The 18,096-nt window shown below is 59.3% G+C and overlaps 1 protein-coding gene across 1 annotated transcript in view; it reads right to left on the bottom strand.

Annotated features, from left to right (window-relative positions):
• Window positions 1-18,096, bottom strand: part of LOC311006469 (putative transporter SVOPL) — a gene marked incomplete at both ends in the record, with an annotated part of 31,283 nt that overhangs the window by 10,117 nt on the left and 3,070 nt on the right. Inside the window, one exon of the mRNA XM_083999316.1 lies at window positions 17,891-17,954. Coding sequence (XP_083855442.1) covers window positions 17,891-17,954 — 64 coding nt within the window. The remainder of the gene's footprint in view (window positions 1-17,890; window positions 17,955-18,096) is intronic.

Below are 18,096 nucleotides of genomic sequence, written 5' to 3'. Positions count from 1 at the left end.
CTGGCTGGTAGACCAGAGAGCAGGCTGGGAGACCAGAGAGCATCCTGGTAGACCAGAGAGCAGGCTGGGAGACCAGAGAGCATCCTGGTAGACCAGAGAGCAGGCTGGTAGACCAGAGAGCAGGCTGGTAGACCAGAGAGCACGCTGGTAGACCAGAGAGCATCCTGGTAGACCAGAGAGCATCCTGGTAGACCAGAGAGCTCGCTGGGAGACCAGAGAGCAGGCTGGTAGACCAGAGAGCATCCTGGTAGACCAGAGAGCACGCTGGGAGACCAGAGAGCACACTGGGAGACCAGAGAGCAGGCTGGGAGACCAGAGAGCAGGCTGGGAGACCAGAGAGCTCGCTGGGAGACCAGAGAGCACACTGGGAGACCAGAGAGCAGGCTGGGAGACCAGAGAGCACGCTGGTAGACCAGAGAGCTCGCTGGGAGACCAGAGAGCAGGCTGGAAGACCAGAGAGCACGCTGGGAGACCAGAGAGCATCCTGGTAGACCAGAGAGCACGCTGGTAGACCAGAGAGCTCGCTGGGAGACCAGAGAGCAGGCTGGGAGACCAGAGAGTTCGCTGGGAGACCAGAGAGCTCGCTGGGAGACCAGAGAGCAGGCTGGTAGACCAGAGAGTTCGCTGGGAGACCAGAGAGTTCGCTGGGAGACCAGAGAGTTCGCTGGGAGACCAGAGAGCAGGCTGGGAGACCAGAGAGTTTGCTGGGAGACCAGAGAGCACCCTGGTAGACCAGAGAGCAGGCTGGGAGACCAGAGAGCATCCTGGTAGACCAGAGAGCAGGCTGGTAGACCAGAGAGCAGGCTGGAGACCAGAGAGCATCCTGGTAGACCAGAGAGCACGCTGGTAGACCAGAGAGCATCCTGGTAGACCAGAGAGCTCGCTGGGAGACCAGAGAGCATCCTGGTAGACCAGAGAGCACACTGGGAGACCAGAGAGCAGGCTGGTAGACCAGAAAGCTCGCTGGGAGACCAGAGAGCTCGCTGGGAGACCAGAGAGCTCGCTGGGAGACCAGAGAGTTCGCTGGGAGACCAGAGAGCATCCTGGTAGACCAGAGAGCTCGCTGGGAGACCAGAGAGTTCGCTGGGACACCAGAGAGTTCGCTGGGTGACCAGAGAGCACGCTGGTAGACCAGAGAGAATCCTGGTAGACCAGATAGCAACCTGGTAGACCAGAGAGCATCCTGGTAGACCAGAGAGCATCCTGGTAGACCAGAGAGCACGCTGGTAGACCAGAGAGCATCCTGGTAGACCAGATAGCAACCTGGTAGACCAGAGAGCACGCTGGTAGACCAGGGAGCAGGCTGGGAGACCAGAGAGCAGGCTGGGAGACCAGAGAGCTCGCTGGGAGACCAGAGAGCATCCTGGTAGACCAGATAGCAACCTGGTAGACCAGAGAGCACGCTGGTAGACCAGAGAGCAGGCTGGTAGACCAGAGAGCATCCTGGTAGACCAGAGAGCATCCTGGTAGACCAGAGAGCACCCTGGTAGACCAGAGAGCACCCTGGTAGACCAGAGAGCATCCTGGTAGACCAGAGAGCAGGCTGGTAGACCAGAGAGCATCCTGGTAGACCAGAGAGCATCCTGGTAGACCAGAGAGCAGGCTGGTAGACCAGAGAGCATCCTGGTAGACCAGAGAGCACGCTGGGAGACCAGAGAGCATCCTGGTAGACCAGAGAGCACGCTGGGAGACCAGAGAGCTCGCTGGGAGACCAGAGAGTTCGCTGGGAGACCAGAGAGCATCCTGGTAGACCAGAGAGCTCGCTGGGAGACCAGAGAGCAGGCTGGGAGACCAGAGAGTTTGCTGGGAGACCAGAGAGCTCGCTGGGAGACCAGAGAGCAGGCTGGGAGACCAGAGAGTTCGCTGGGAGACCAGAGAGTTCGCTGGGAGACCAGAGAGCAGGCTGGGAGACCAGAGAGCACCCTGGTAGACCAGAGAGCAGGCTGGTAGACCAGAGAGCAGGCTGGAGACCAGAGAGCATCCTGGTAGACCAGAGAGCACGCTGGTAGACCAGAGAGCATCCTGGTAGACCAGAGAGCATCCTGGTAGACCAGAGAGCACGCTGGTAGACCAGAGAGCATCCTGGTAGACCAGAGAGCACGCTGGTAGGCCAGAGAGCAGGCTGGTAGACCAGAGAGCAGGCTGGGAGACCAGAGAGCAGGCTGGGAGACCAGAGAGTTCGCTGGGAGACCAGAGAGCTCGCTGGGAGACCAGAGAGCAGGCTGGTAGACCAGAGAGTTCGCTGGGAGACCAGAGAGTTCGCTGGGAGACCAGAGAGTTCGCTGGGAGACCAGAGAGCAGGCTGGGAGACCAGAGAGTTTGCTGGGAGACCAGAGAGCACCCTGGTAGACCAGAGAGCAGGCTGGGAGACCAGAGAGCATCCTGGTAGACCAGAGAGCAGGCTGGTAGACCAGAGAGCAGGCTGGAGACCAGAGAGCATCCTGGTAGACCAGAGAGCATCCTGGTAGACCAGAGAGCAGGCTGGTAGACCAGAGAGCAGGCTGGAGACCAGAGAGCATCCTGGTAGACCAGAGAGCATCCTGGTAGACCAGAGAGCTCGCTGGGAGACCAGAGAGCATCCTGGTAGACCAGAGAGCACACTGGGAGACCAGAGAGCAGGCTGGTAGACCAGAAAGCTCGCTGGGAGACCAGAGAGCTCGCTGGGAGACCAGAGAGCTCGCTGGGAGACCAGAGAGTTCGCTGGGAGACCAGAGAGCATCCTGGTAGACCAGAGAGCTCGCTGGGAGACCAGAGAGTTCGCTGGGACACCAGAGAGTTCGCTGGGTGACCAGAGAGCACGCTGGTAGACCAGAGAGAATCCTGGTAGACCAGATAGCAACCTGGTAGACCAGAGAGCATCCTGGTAGACCAGAGAGCATCCTGGTAGACCAGAGAGCACGCTGGTAGACCAGAGAGCATCCTGGTAGACCAGATAGCAACCTGGTAGACCAGAGAGCACGCTGGTAGACCAGGGAGCAGGCTGGGAGACCAGAGAGCAGGCTGGGAGACCAGAGAGCTCGCTGGGAGACCAGAGAGCATCCTGGTAGACCAGATAGCAACCTGGTAGACCAGAGAGCACGCTGGTAGACCAGAGAGCAGGCTGGTAGACCAGAGAGCATCCTGGTAGACCAGAGAGCATCCTGGTAGACCAGAGAGCACCCTGGTAGACCAGAGAGCACCCTGGTAGACCAGAGAGCATCCTGGTAGACCAGAGAGCAGGCTGGTAGACCAGAGAGCATCCTGGTAGACCAGAGAGCATCCTGGTAGACCAGAGAGCAGGCTGGTAGACCAGAGAGCATCCTGGTAGACCAGAGAGCACGCTGGGAGACCAGAGAGCATCCTGGTAGACCAGAGAGCACGCTGGGAGACCAGAGAGCTCGCTGGGAGACCAGAGAGTTCGCTGGGAGACCAGAGAGCATCCTGGTAGACCAGAGAGCTCGCTGGGAGACCAGAGAGCAGGCTGGGAGACCAGAGAGTTTGCTGGGAGACCAGAGAGCTCGCTGGGAGACCAGAGAGCAGGCTGGGAGACCAGAGAGTTCGCTGGGAGACCAGAGAGTTCGCTGGGAGACCAGAGAGCAGGCTGGGAGACCAGAGAGCACCCTGGTAGACCAGAGAGCAGGCTGGTAGACCAGAGAGCAGGCTGGAGACCAGAGAGCATCCTGGTAGACCAGAGAGCACGCTGGTAGACCAGAGAGCATCCTGGTAGACCAGAGAGCATCCTGGTAGACCAGAGAGCACGCTGGTAGACCAGAGAGCATCCTGGTAGACCAGAGAGCACGCTGGTAGGCCAGAGAGCAGGCTGGTAGACCAGAGAGCAGGCTGGTAGACCAGAGAGCAGGCTGGTAGACCAGTGAGCACGCTGGTAGACCAGAGAGCACGCTGGTAGACCAGAGAGCACCCTGGTAGACCAGAGAGCATCCTGGTAGACCAGTGAGCACGCTGGAAGACCAGAGAGCATCCTGGTAGACCAGAGAGCACCCTGGTAGACCAGAGAGCATCCTGGTAGACCAGAGAGCACCCTGGTAGACCAGAGAGCACCCTGGTAGACCAGAGAGCATCCTGGTAGACCAGAGAGCATCCTGGTAGACCAGAGAGCAGGCTGGGAGACCAGAGAGCATCCTGGTAGACCAGAGAGCACGCTGGGAGACCAGAGAGCTCGCTGGGAGACCAGAGAGTTCGCTGGGAGACCAGAGAGCACCCTGGTAGACCAGAGAGCTGGCTGGTAGACCAGAGAGCAGGCTGGGAGACCAGAGAGCATCCTGGTAGACCAGAGAGCAGGCTGGTAGACCAGAGAGCAGGCTGGTAGACCAGAGAGCATCCTGGTAGACCAGAGAGCAGGTTGGTAGACCAGAGAGCACGCTGGTAGACCAGAGAGCATCCTGGTAGACCAGAGAGCATCCTGGTAGACCAGAGAGCAGGCTGGTAGACCAGAGAGCATCCTGGTAGACCAGAGAGCATCCTGGTAGACCAGAGAGCACGCTGGTAGACCAGAGAGCATCCTGGTAGACCAGAGAGCATCCTGGTAGACCAGAGAGCATGCTGGTAGACCAGAGAGCATCCTGGTAGACCAGAGAGCATCCTGGTAGACCAGAGAGCTCGCTGGGAGACCAGAGAGCAGGCTGGTAGACCAGAGAGCACGCTGGTAGACCAGAGAGCACGCTGGGAGACCAGAGAGCATCCTGGTAGACCAGAGAGCACGCTGGTAGACCAGAGAGCTCGCTGGGAGACCAGAGAGCACGCTGGGAGACCAGAGAGCAGGCTGGTAGACCAGAAAGCTCGCTGGGAGACCAGAGAGCTCGCTGGGAGACCAGAGAGTTCGCTGGGAGACCAGAGAGCATCCTGGTAGACCAGAGAGCTCGCTGGGAGACCAAAGAGCAGGCTGGGACACCAGAGAGTTCGCTGGGAGACCAGAGAGTTCGCTGGTAGACCAGAGAGCATCCTGGTAGACCAGAGAGTTCGCTGGGAGACCAGAGAGCAGGCTGGGAGACCAGAGAGTTCGCTGGGAGACCAGAGAGCAGGCTGGGAGACCAGAGAGTTCGCTGGGAGACCAGAGAGCTCGCTGGGAGACCAGAGAGTTCGCTGGGAGACCAGAGAGCATCCTGGTAGACCAGAGAGCTCGCTGGGAGACCAGAGAGCAGGCTGGGAGACCAGAGAGTTCGCTGGGAGACCAGAGAGCATCCTGGTAGACCAGAGAGCATCCTGGTAGACCAGAGAGCTCGCTGGGAGACCAGAGAGCACACTGGTAGACCAGAGAGCATCCTGGTAGACCAGAGAGCATCCTGGTAGACCAGAGAGCAGGCTGGGAGACCAGAGAGCATCCTGGTAGACCAGAGAGCTCGCTGGGAGACCAGAGAGCACACTGGGAGACCAGAGAGCATCCTGGTAGACCAGAGAGCACACTGGGAGACCAAAGAGCAGGCTGGGACACCAGAGAGTTCGCTGGGAGACCAGAGAGTTCGCTGGTAGACCAGAGAGCATCCTGGTAGACCAGAGAGTTCGCTGGGAGACCAGAGAGCAGGCTGGGAGACCAGAGAGTTCGCTGGGAGACCAGAGAGCAGGCTGGGAGACCAGAGAGTTCGCTGGGAGACCAGAGAGCTCGCTGGGAGACCAGAGAGTTCGCTGGGAGACCAGAGAGCATCCTGGTAGACCAGAGAGCTCGCTGGGAGACCAGAGAGCAGGCTGGGAGACCAGAGAGCATCCTGGTAGACCAGAGAGCTCGCTGGGAGACCAGAGAGCACACTGGTAGACCAGAGAGCATCCTGGTAGACCAGAGAGCATCCTGGTAGACCAGAGAGCATCCTGGTAGACCAGAGAGCAGGCTGGGAGACCAGAGAGCATCCTGGTAGACCAGAGAGCTCGCTGGGAGACCAGAGAGCACACTGGGAGACCAGAGAGCAGGCTGGTAGACCAGAGAGCACACTGGGAGACCAGAGAGCACGCTGGTAGACCAGAGAGCACGCTGGGAGACCAGAGAGCATCCTGGTAGACCAGAGAGCACGCTGGGAGACCAGAGAGCACACTGGGAGACCAGAGAGCAGGCTGGTAGACAAGAGAGCTCGCTGGGAGACCAGAGAGCTCGCTGGGAGACCAGAGAGCATCCTGGTAGACCAGAGAGCTCGCTGGGAGACCAGAGAGCAGGCTGGGAGACCAGAGAGCTCGCTGGGAGACCAGAGAGTTCGCTGGGAGACCAGAGAGCTCGCTGGTAGACCAGAGAGCAGGCTGGGAGACCAGAGAGCATCCTGGTAGACCAGAGAGCTCGCTGGTAGACCAGAGAGCACGCTGGTAGACCAGAGAGCATCCTGGTAGACCAGAGAGCTCGCTGGGAGACCAGAGAGCAGGCTGGTAGACCAGAGAGCACGCTGGTAGACCAGAGAGCATCCTGGTAGACCAGAGAGCAGGTTGGTAGACCAGAGAGCACGCTGGTAGACCAGAGAGCATCCTGGTAGACCAGAGAGCACGCTGGTAGACCAGAGAGCATCCTGGTAGACCAGAGAGCATCCTGGTAGACCAGAGAGCACGCTGGTAGACCAGAGAGCATCATGGTAGACCAGAGAGCATCCTGGTAGACCAGAGAGCAGGCTGGTAGACCAGAGAGCACGCTGGGAGACCAGAGAGCATCCTGGTAGACCAGAGAGCACGCTGGTAGACCAGAGAGCTCGCTGGGAGACCAGAGAGCACACTGGGAGACCAGAGAGCAGGCTGGTAGACCAGAAAGCTCGCTGGGAGACCAGAGAGCTCGCTGGGAGACCAGAGAGTTCGCTGGGAGACCAGAGAGCATCCTGGTAGACCAGAGAGCTCGCTGGGAGACCAGAGAGCAGGCTGGGACACCAGAGAGTTCGCTGGGAGACCAGAGAGTTCGCTGGTAGACCAGAGAGCATCCTGGTAGACCAGAGAGCACGCTGGGAGACCAGAGAGCATCCTGGTAGACCAGAGAGCACGCTGGGAGACCAGAGAGCTCGCTGGGAGACCAGAGAGTTCGCTGGGAGACCAGAGAGCATCCTGGTAGACCAGAGAGCTCGCTGGGAGACCAGAGAGCAGGCTGGGAGACCAGAGAGTTCGCTGGGAGACCAGAGAGCTCGCTGGGAGACCAGAGAGCAGGCTGGGAGACCAGAGAGTTCGCTGGGAGACCAGAGAGTTCGCTGGGAGACCAGAGAGCAGGCTGGGAGACCAGAGAGCACCCTGGTAGACCAGAGAGCAGGCTGGTAGACCAGAGAGCAGGCTGGAGACCAGAGAGCATCCTGGTAGACCAGAGAGCACGCTGGTAGACCAGAGAGCATCCTGGTAGACCAGAGAGCATCCTGGTAGACCAGAGAGCACGCTGGTAGACCAGAGAGCATCCTGGTAGACCAGAGAGCACGCTGGTAGGCCAGAGAGCAGGCTGGTAGACCAGAGAGCATCCTGGTAGACCAGAGAGCACCCTGGTAGACCAGAGAGCATCCTGGTAGACCAGTGAGCACGCTGGTAGACCAGAGAGCATCCTGGTAGACCAGAGAGCACCCTGGTAGACCAGAGAGCTGGCTGGTAGACCAGAGAGCAGGCTGGGAGACCAGAGAGCATCCTGGTAGACCAGAGAGCAGGCTGGTAGACCAGAGAGCAGGCTGGTAGACCAGAGAGCATCCTGGTAGACCAGAGAGCATCCTGGTAGACCAGAGAGCACGCTGGTAGACCAGAGAGCATCCTGGTAGACCAGAGAGCATCCTGGTAGACCAGAGAGCATGCTGGTAGACCAGAGAGCATCCTGGTAGACCAGAGAGCATCCTGGTAGACCAGAGAGCACGCTGGGAGACCAGAGAGCAGGCTGGTAGACCAGAGAGCACGCTGGTAGACCAGAGAGCACGCTGGGAGACCAGAGAGCATCCTGGTAGACCAGAGAGCACGCTGGTAGACCAGAGAGCTCGCTGGGAGACCAGAGAGCACGCTGGGAGACCAGAGAGCAGGCTGGTAGACCAGAAAGCTCGCTGGGAGACCAGAAAGCTCGCTGGGAGACCAGAGAGCTCGCTGGGAGACCAGAGAGCATCCTGGTAGACCAGAGAGCTCGCTGGGAGACCAAAGAGCAGGCTGGGACACCAGAGAGTTCGCTGGGAGACCAGAGAGTTCGCTGGTAGACCAGAGAGCATCCTGGTAGACCAGAGAGTTCGCTGGGAGACCAGAGAGCAGGCTGGTAGACCAGAGAGTTCGCTGGGAGACCAGAGAGCAGGCTGGGAGACCAGAGAGCTCGCTGGGAGACCAGAGAGCTCGCTGGGAGACCAGAGAGTTCGCTGGGAGACCAGAGAGCATCCTGGTAGACCAGAGAGCTCGCTGGGAGACCAGAGAGCAGGCTGGGAGACCAGAGAGTTCGCTGGGAGACCAGAGAGCATCCTGGTAGACCAGAGAGCATCCTGGTAGACCAGAGAGCTCGCTGGGAGACCAGAGAGCACACTGGTAGACCAGAGAGCATCCTGGTAGACCAGAGAGCATCCTGGTAGACCAGAGAGCAGGCTGGGAGACCAGAGAGCATCCTGGTAGACCAGAGAGCTCGCTGGGAGACCAGAGAGCACACTGGGAGACCAGAGAGCATCCTGGTAGACCAGAGAGCACACTGGGAGACCAAAGAGCAGGCTGGGACACCAGAGAGTTCGCTGGGAGACCAGAGAGTTCGCTGGTAGACCAGAGAGCATCCTGGTAGACCAGAGAGTTCGCTGGGAGACCAGAGAGCAGGCTGGGAGACCAGAGAGTTCGCTGGGAGACCAGAGAGCAGGCTGGGAGACCAGAGAGTTCGCTGGGAGACCAGAGAGCTCGCTGGGAGACCAGAGAGTTCGCTGGGAGACCAGAGAGCATCCTGGTAGACCAGAGAGCTCGCTGGGAGACCAGAGAGCAGGCTGGGAGACCAGAGAGCATCCTGGTAGACCAGAGAGCTCGCTGGGAGACCAGAGAGCACACTGGTAGACCAGAGAGCATCCTGGTAGACCAGAGAGCATCCTGGTAGACCAGAGAGCATCCTGGTAGACCAGAGAGCAGGCTGGGAGACCAGAGAGCATCCTGGTAGACCAGAGAGCTCGCTGGGAGACCAGAGAGCACACTGGGAGACCAGAGAGCAGGCTGGTAGACCAGAGAGCACACTGGGAGACCAGAGAGCACGCTGGTAGACCAGAGAGCACGCTGGGAGACCAGAGAGCATCCTGGTAGACCAGAGAGCTCGCTGGGAGACCAGAGAGCACACTGGGAGACCAGAGAGCAGGCTGGTAGACAAGAGAGCTCGCTGGGAGACCAGAGAGCTCGCTGGGAGACCAGAGAGCATCCTGGTAGACCAGAGAGCTCGCTGGGAGACCAGAGAGCAGGCTGGGAGACCAGAGAGCTCGCTGGGAGACCAGAGAGTTCGCTGGGAGACCAGAGAGCTCGCTGGTAGACCAGAGAGCAGGCTGGGAGACCAGAGAGCATCCTGGTAGACCAGAGAGCTCGCTGGTAGACCAGAGAGCACGCTGGTAGACCAGAGAGCATCCTGGTAGACCAGAGAGCTCGCTGGGAGACCAGAGAGCAGGCTGGTAGACCAGAGAGCACGCTGGTAGACCAGAGAGCATCCTGGTAGACCAGAGAGCAGGTTGGTAGACCAGAGAGCACGCTGGTAGACCAGAGAGCATCCTGGTAGACCAGAGAGCACGCTGGTAGACCAGAGAGCATCCTGGTAGACCAGAGAGCATCCTGGTAGACCAGAGAGCACGCTGGTAGACCAGAGAGCATCATGGTAGACCAGAGAGCATCCTGGTAGACCAGAGAGCAGGCTGGTAGACCAGAGAGCACGCTGGGAGACCAGAGAGCATCCTGGTAGACCAGAGAGCACGCTGGTAGACCAGAGAGCTCGCTGGGAGACCAGAGAGCACACTGGGAGACCAGAGAGCAGGCTGGTAGACCAGAAAGCTCGCTGGGAGACCAGAGAGCTCGCTGGGAAACCAGAGAGTTCGCTGGGAGACCAGAGAGCATCCTGGTAGACCAGAGAGCTCGCTGGGAGACCAGAGAGCAGGCTGGGACACCAGAGAGTTCGCTGGTAGACCAGAGAGCATCCTGGTAGACCAGAGAGCACGCTGGGAGACCAGAGAGCATCCTGGTAGACCAGAGAGCACGCTGGGAGACCAGAGAGCTCGCTGGGAGACCAGAGAGTTCGCTGGGAGACCAGAGAGCATCCTGGTAGACCAGAGAGCTCGCTGGGAGACCAGAGAGCAGGCTGGGAGACCAGAGAGTTCGCTGGGAGACCAGAGAGCTCGCTGGGAGACCAGAGAGCAGGCTGGGAGACCAGAGAGTTCGCTGGGAGACCAGAGAGTTCGCTGGGAGACCAGAGAGCAGGCTGGGAGACCAGAGAGCACCCTGGTAGACCAGAGAGCAGGCTGGTAGACCAGAGAGCAGGCTGGAGACCAGAGAGCATCCTGGTAGACCAGAGAGCACGCTGGTAGACCAGAGAGCATCCTGGTAGACCAGAGAGCATCCTGGTAGACCAGAGAGCACGCTGGTAGACCAGAGAGCATCCTGGTAGACCAGAGAGCACGCTGGGAGACCAGAGAGCAGGCTGGTAGACCAGAGAGCATCCTGGTAGACCAGAGAGCACCCTGGTAGACCAGAGAGCATCCTGGTAGACCAGTGAGCACGCTGGTAGACCAGAGAGCATCCTGGTAGACCAGAGAGCACCCTGGTAGACCAGAGAGCTGGCTGGTAGACCAGAGAGCAGGCTGGGAGACCAGAGAGCATCCTGGTAGACCAGAGAGCAGGCTGGTAGACCAGAGAGCAGGCTGGTAGACCAGAGAGCATCCTGGTAGACCAGAGAGCATCCTGGTAGACCAGAGAGCACGCTGGTAGACCAGAGAGCATCCTGGTAGACCAGAGAGCATCCTGGTAGACCAGAGAGCATGCTGGTAGACCAGAGAGCATCCTGGTAGACCAGAGAGCATCCTGGTAGACCAGAGAGCTCGCTGGGAGACCAGAGAGCAGGCTGGTAGACCAGAGAGCACGCTGGTAGACCAGAGAGCACGCTGGGAGACCAGAGAGCATCCTGGTAGACCAGAGAGCACGCTGGTAGACCAGAGAGCTCGCTGGGAGACCAGAGAGCACGCTGGGAGACCAGAGAGCAGGCTGGTAGACCAGAAAGCTCGCTGGGAGACCAGAAAGCTCGCTGGGAGACCAGAGAGTTCGCTGGGAGACCAGAGAGCATCCTGGTAGACCAGAGAGCTCGCTGGGAGACCAAAGAGCAGGCTGGGACACCAGAGAGTTCGCTGGGAGACCAGAGAGTTCGCTGGTAGACCAGAGAGCATCCTGGTAGACCAGAGAGTTCGCTGGGAGACCAGAGAGCAGGCTGGGAGACCAGAGAGTTCGCTGGGAGACCAGAGAGCAGGCTGGGAGACCAGAGAGTTCGCTGGGAGACCAGAGAGCTCGCTGGGAGACCAGAGAGTTCGCTGGGAGACCAGAGAGCATCCTGGTAGACCAGAGAGCTTGCTGGGAGACCAGAGAGCAGGCTGGGAGACCAGAGAGTTCGCTGGGAGACCAGAGAGCATCCTGGTAGACCAGAGAGCAGCCTGGTAGACCAGAGAGCTCGCTGGGAGACCAGAGAGCTCACTGGTAGACCAGAGAGCATCCTGGTAGACCAGAGAGCATCCTGGTAGACCAGAGAGCAGGCTGGGAGACCAGAGAGCATCCTGGTAGACCAGAGAGCTCGCTGGGAGACCAGAGAGCACACTGGGAGACCAGAGAGCATCCTGGTAGACCAGAGAGCACACTGGGAGACCAAAGAGCAGGCTGGGACACCAGAGAGTTCGCTGGGAGACCAGAGAGTTCGCTGGTAGACCAGAGAGCATCCTGGTAGACCAGAGAGTTCGCTGGGAGACCAGAGAGCAGGCTGGGAGACCAGAGAGTTCGCTGGGAGACCAGAGAGCAGGCTGGGAGACCAGAGAGTTCGCTGGGAGACCAGAGAGCTCGCTGGGAGACCAGAGAGTTCGCTGGGAGACCAGAGAGCATCCTGGTAGACCAGAGAGCTCGCTGGGAGACCAGAGAGCAGGCTGGGAGACCAGAGAGTTCGCTGGGAGACCAGAGAGCATCCTGGTAGACCAGAGAGCATCCTGGTAGACCAGAGAGCTCGCTGGGAGACCAGAGAGCACACTGGTAGACCAGAGAGCATCCTGGTAGACCAGAGAGCATCCTGGTAGACCAGAGAGCAGGCTGGGAGACCAGAGAGCATCCTGGTAGACCAGAGAGCTCGCTGGGAGACCAGAGAGCACACTGGGAGACCAGAGAGCAGGCTGGTAGACCAGAGAGCACACTGGGAGACCAGAGAGCACGCTGGTAGACCAGAGAGCACGCTGGGAGACCAGAGAGCATCCTGGTAGACCAGAGAGCTCGCTGGGAGACCAGAGAGCACACTGGGAGACCAGAGAGCAGGCTGGTAGACAAGAGAGCTCGCTGGGAGACCAGAGAGCTCGCTGGGAGACCAGAGAGCATCCTGGTAGACCAGAGAGCTCGCTGGGAGACCAGAGAGCAGGCTGGGAGACCAGAGAGCTCGCTGGGAGACCAGAGAGTTCGCTGGGAGACCAGAGAGCTCGCTGGTAGACCAGAGAGCAGGCTGGGAGACCAGAGAGCATCCTGGTAGACCAGAGAGCAGGCTGGTAGACCAGAGAGCAGGCTGGTAGACCAGAGAGCTCGCTGGTAGACCAGAGAGCACGCTGGTAGACCAGAGAGCATCCTGGTAGACCAGAGAGCTCGCTGGGAGACCAGAGAGCAGGCTGGTAGACCAGAGAGCACGCTGGTAGACCAGAGAGCATCCTGGTAGACCAGAGAGCAGGTTGGTAGACCAGAGAGCACGCTGGTAGACCAGAGAGCATCCTGGTAGACCAGAGAGCACGCTGGTAGACCAGAGAGCATCCTGGTAGACCAGAGAGCATCCTGGTAGACCAGAGAGCACGCTGGTAGACCAGAGAGCATCATGGTAGACCAGAGAGCATCCTGGTAGACCAGAGAGCTCGCTGGTAGACCAGAGAGCATCCTGGTAGACCAGAGAGCATCCTGGTAGACCAGAGAGCTCGCTGGGAGACCAGAGAGCAGGCTGGTAGACCAGAGAGCACGCTGGTAGACCAGAGAGCACGCTGGGAGACCAGAGAGCATCCTGGTAGACAAGAGAGCACGCTGGTAGACCAGAGAGCTCGCTGGGAGACCAGAGAGCACACTGGGAGACCAGAGAGCAGGCTGGTAGACCAGAAAGCTCGCTGGGAGACCAGAGAGCTCGCTGGGAGACCAGAGAGTTCGCTGGGAGACCAGAGAGCATCCTGGTAGACCAGAGAGCTCGCTGGGAGACCAGAGAGCAGGCTGGGACACCAGAGAGTTCGCTGGGAGACCAGAGAGTTCGCTGGTAGACCAGAGAGCATCCTGGTAGACCAGAGAGCACGCTGGGAGACCAGAGAGCATCCTGGTAGACCAGAGAGCACGCTGGGAGACCAGAGAGCTCGCTGGGAGACCAGAGAGTTCGCTGGGAGACCAGAGAGCATCCTGGTAGACCAGAGAGTTCGCTGGGAGACCAGAGAGCATCCTGGTAGACCAGAGAGCTCGCTGGGAGACCAGAGAGCAGGCTGGGAGACCAGAGAGTTCGCTGGGAGACCAGAGAGCTCGCTGGGAGACCAGAGAGCAGGCTGGGAGACCAGAGAGTTCGCTGGGAGACCAGAGAGTTCGCTGGGAGACCAGAGAGCAGGCTGGGAGACCAGAGAGCACCCTGGTAGACCAGAGAGCAGGCTGGTAGACCAGAGAGCAGGCTGGAGACCAGAGAGCATCCTGGTAGACCAGAGAGCACGCTGGTAGACCAGAGAGCATCCTGGTAGACCAGAGAGCATCCTGGTAGACCAGAGAGCACGCTGGTAGACCAGAGAGCATCCTGGTAGACCAGAGAGCACGCTGGTAGGCCAGAGAGCAGGCTGGTAGACCAGAGAGCATCCTGGTAGACCAGAGAGCACCCTGGTAGACCAGAGAGCATCCTGGTAGACCAGTGAGCACGCTGGTAGACCAGAGAGCATCCTGGTAGACCAGAGAGCACCCTGGTAGACCAGAGAGCTGGCTGGTAGACCAGAGAGCAGGCTGGGAGACCAGAGAGCATCCTGGTAGACCAGAGAGCAGGCTGGTAGACCAGAGAGCAGGCTGGTAGACCAGAGAGCATCCTGGTAGACCAGAGAGCAGGTTGGTAGACCAGAGAGCACGCTGGTAGACCAGAGAGCATCCTGGTAGACCAGAGAGCATCCTGGTAGACCAGAGAGCAGGCTGGTAGACCAGAGAGCATCCTGGTAGACCAGAGAGCATCCTGGTAGACCAGAGAGCATCCTGGTAGACCAGAGAGCTCGCTGGGAGACCAGAGAGCATCCTGGTAGACCAGAGAGCATCCTGGTAGACCAGAGAGCATGCTGGTAGACCAGAGAGCATCCTGGTAGACCAGAGAGCATCCTGGTAGACCAGAGAGCATCCTGGTAGACCAGAGAGCATCCTGGTAGACCAGAGAGCATCCTGGTAGACCAGAGAGCATCCTGGTAGACCAGAGAGCATCCTGGTAGACCAGAGAGCATCCTGGTAGACCAGAGAGCATCCTGGTAGACCAGAGAGCATCCTGGTAGACCAGAGAGCTCGCTGGGAGACCAGAGAGCAGGCTGGTAGACCAGAGAGCACGCTGGTAGACCAGAGAGCACGCTGGGAGACCAGAGAGCATCCTGGTAGACCAGAGAGCACGCTGGTAGACCAGAGAGCTCGCTGGGAGACCAGAGAGCACGCTGGGAGACCAGAGAGCAGGCTGGTAGACCAGAAAGCTCGCTGGGAGACCAGAGAGCTCGCTGGGAGACCAGAGAGTTCGCTGGGAGACCAGAGAGCATCCTGGTAGACCAGAGAGCTCGCTGGGAGACCAAAGAGCAGGCTGGGACACCAGAGAGTTCGCTGGGAGACCAGAGAGTTCGCTGGTAGACCAGAGAGCATCCTGGTAGACCAGAGAGTTCGCTGGGAGACCAGAGAGCAGGCTGGGAGACCAGAGAGTTCGCTGGGAGACCAGAGAGCAGGCTGGGAGACCAGAGAGCTCGCTGGGAGACCAGAGAGCTCGCTGGGAGACCAGAGAGTTCGCTGGGAGACCAGAGAGCATCCTGGTAGACCAGAGAGCTCGCTGGGAGACCAGAGAGCAGGCTGGGAGACCAGAGAGTTCGCTGGGAGACCAGAGAGCATCCTGGTAGACCAGAGAGCATCCTGGTAGACCAGAGAGCTCGCTGGGAGACCAGAGAGCACACTGGTAGACCAGAGAGCATCCTGGTAGACCAGAGAGCATCCTGGTAGACCAGAGAGCATCCTGGTAGACCAGAGAGCAGGCTGGGAGACCAGAGAGCATCCTGGTAGACCAGAGAGCTCGCTGGGAGACCAGAGAGCACACTGGGAGACCAGAGAGCAGGCTGGTAGACCAGAGAGCACACTGGGAGACCAGAGAGCACGCTGGTAGACCAGAGAGCACGCTGGGAGACCAGAGAGCATCCTGGTAGACCAGAGAGCTCGCTGGGAGACCAGAGAGCACACTGGGAGACCAGAGAGCAGGCTGGTAGACCAGAGAGCTCGCTGGGAGACCAGAGAGCTCGCTGGGAGACCAGAGAGCACGCTGGGAGACCAGAGAGCTCGCTGGGAGACCAGAGAGCTCGCTGGGAGACCAGAGAGCTCGCTGGGAGACCAGAGAGTTCGCTGGGAGACCAGAGAGCAGGCTGGGAGACCAGAGAGCTCGCTGGGAGACCAGAGAGTTCGCTGGGAGACCAGAGAGCTCGCTGGTAGACCAGAGAGCAGGCTGGGAGACCAGAGAGCATCCTGGTAGACCAGAGAGCAGGCTGGTAGACCAGAGAGCTCGCTGGTAGACCAGAGAGCACGCTGGTAGACCAGAGAGCATCCTGGTAGACCAGAGAGCTCGCTGGGAGACCAGAGAGCAGGCTGGTAGACCAGAGAGCACGCTGGTAGACCAGAGAGCATCCTGGGAGACCAGAGAGCATCCTGGTAGACCAGAGAGCAGGCTGGTAGACCAGAGAGCATCCTGGTAGACCAGAGAGCATCCTGGTAGACCAGAGAGCACACTGGTAGACCAGAGAGCATCCTGGTAGACCAGAGAGCATCCTGGTAGACGAGAGAGCAGGCTGGTAGACCAGAGAGCATCCTGGTAGACCAGAGGGCATCCTGGTAGACCAGAGAGCATCCTGGTAGGCCAGAGAGCAGGCTGGGAGACCAGAGAGCATCCTGGTAGACCAGAGAGCAGGCTGGTAGACCAGAGAGCATCCTGGTAGACCAGAGAGCACGCTGGTAGACCAGAGAGCAGGCTGGGAGACCAGAGAGTTCGCTGGGAGACCAGAGAGCTCGCTGGGAGACCAGAGAGTTCGCTGGGAGACCAGAGAGCATCCTGGTAGACCAGAGAGCTCGCTGGGAGACCAGAGAGCAGGCTGGGAGACCAGAGAGTTCGCTGGGAGACCAGAGAGCATCCTGGTAGACCAGAGAGCATCCTGGTAGACCAGAGAGCTCGCTGGGAGACCAGAGAGCACACTGGTAGACCAGAGAGCATCCTGGTAGACCAGAGAGCATCCTGGTAGACCAGAGAGCAGGCTGGGAGACCAGAGAGCATCCTGGTAGACCAGAGAGCTCGCTGGGAGACCAGAGAGCACACTGGGAGACCAGAGAGCAGGCTGGTAGACCAGAGAGCACACTGGGAGACCAGAGAGCACGCTGGTAGACCAGAGAGCACGCTGGGAGACCAGAGAGCATCCTGGTAGACCAGAGAGCACGCTGGGAGACCAGAGAGCACACTGGGAGACCAGAGAGCAGGCTGGTAGACCAGAGAGCTCGCTGGGAGACCAGAGAGCTCGCTGGGAGACCAGAGAGCACGCTGGGAGACCAGAGAGCTCGCTGGGAGACCAGAGAGCTCGCTGGGAGACCAGAGAGCTCGCTGGGAGACCAGAGAGTTCGCTGGGAGACCAGAGAGCAGGCTGGGAGACCAGAGAGCTCGCTGGGAGACCAGAGAGTTCGCTGGGAGACCAGAGAGCTCGCTGGTAGACCAGAGAGCAGGCTGGGAGACCAGAGAGCATCCTGGTAGACCAGAGAGCAGGCTGGTAGACCAGAGAGCTCGCTGGTAGACCAGAGAGCACGCTGGTAGACCAGAGAGCATCCTGGTAGACCAGAGAGCTCGCTGGGAGACCAGAGAGCAGGCTGGTAGACCAGAGAGCACGCTGGTAGACCAGAGAGCATCCTGGGAGACCAGAGAGCATCCTGGTAGACCAGAGAGCAGGCTGGTAGACCAGAGAGCATCCTGGTAGACCAGAGAGCATCCTGGTAGACCAGAGAGCACACTGGTAGACCAGAGAGCATCCTGGTAGACCAGAGAGCATCCTGGTAGACGAGAGAGCAGGCTGGTAGACCAGAGAGCATCCTGGTAGACCAGAGGGCATCCTGGTAGACCAGAGAGCATCCTGGTAGGCCAGAGAGCAGGCTGGGAGACCAGAGAGCATCCTGGTAGACCAGAGAGCAGGCTGGTAGACCAGAGAGCATCCTGGTAGACCAGAGAGCACGCTGGTAGACCAGAGAGCACACTGGTAGTATGTTTACGCCAGTTAGAAAGTGAGAAAGTCGGTAAAGAATGAAACCTTCATTTTTTTGTTATCACTGGATGTCACAACCATCTAAAACTGTGTCAAAGTGTCAAATGAATTCAATTCTCCTTTTCAGTGGTAGACCAGGCTCCATTCCTCCTCACTGCGTTACTGCGGCGACTTTTCACAGACGGCACACAGGACCTTTACTTTGAAGGAAACAGGAAGTGGAGACCACAGGACTTTTACTTTGAAGGAAACAGGAAGTGGAGACTACAGGACTTTTACTTTGAAGGAAACAGGAAGTGACTCACGGAGGCCAGAGGCAGCAGGTAGGAGCGGTATCCGGCCGGGATGAACTCCGTCTTCAACACAAACCTGAGCAACGCACAAGTCGACAGGTCAAGTAACAACAGTCACTGTGTGTGTGTGTGTGTATGTGTGTGTGTGTGTGTGTGTGTGTGTAGGTGTGTGTGTGTGTGTGTGTGTGTGTGTGTGTGTGTGTGTGTGTAGGTGTGTG

This window comes from Trachurus trachurus (genome assembly GCF_905171665.1).
Source record: "Trachurus trachurus genome assembly, chromosome: 23".
Taxonomy (NCBI): domain Eukaryota; kingdom Metazoa; phylum Chordata; class Actinopteri; order Carangiformes; family Carangidae; genus Trachurus; species Trachurus trachurus.
The sequence above is the reverse complement of the archived record's forward strand: the minus strand, read 5'-3'. Positions and strand labels throughout refer to the sequence as shown.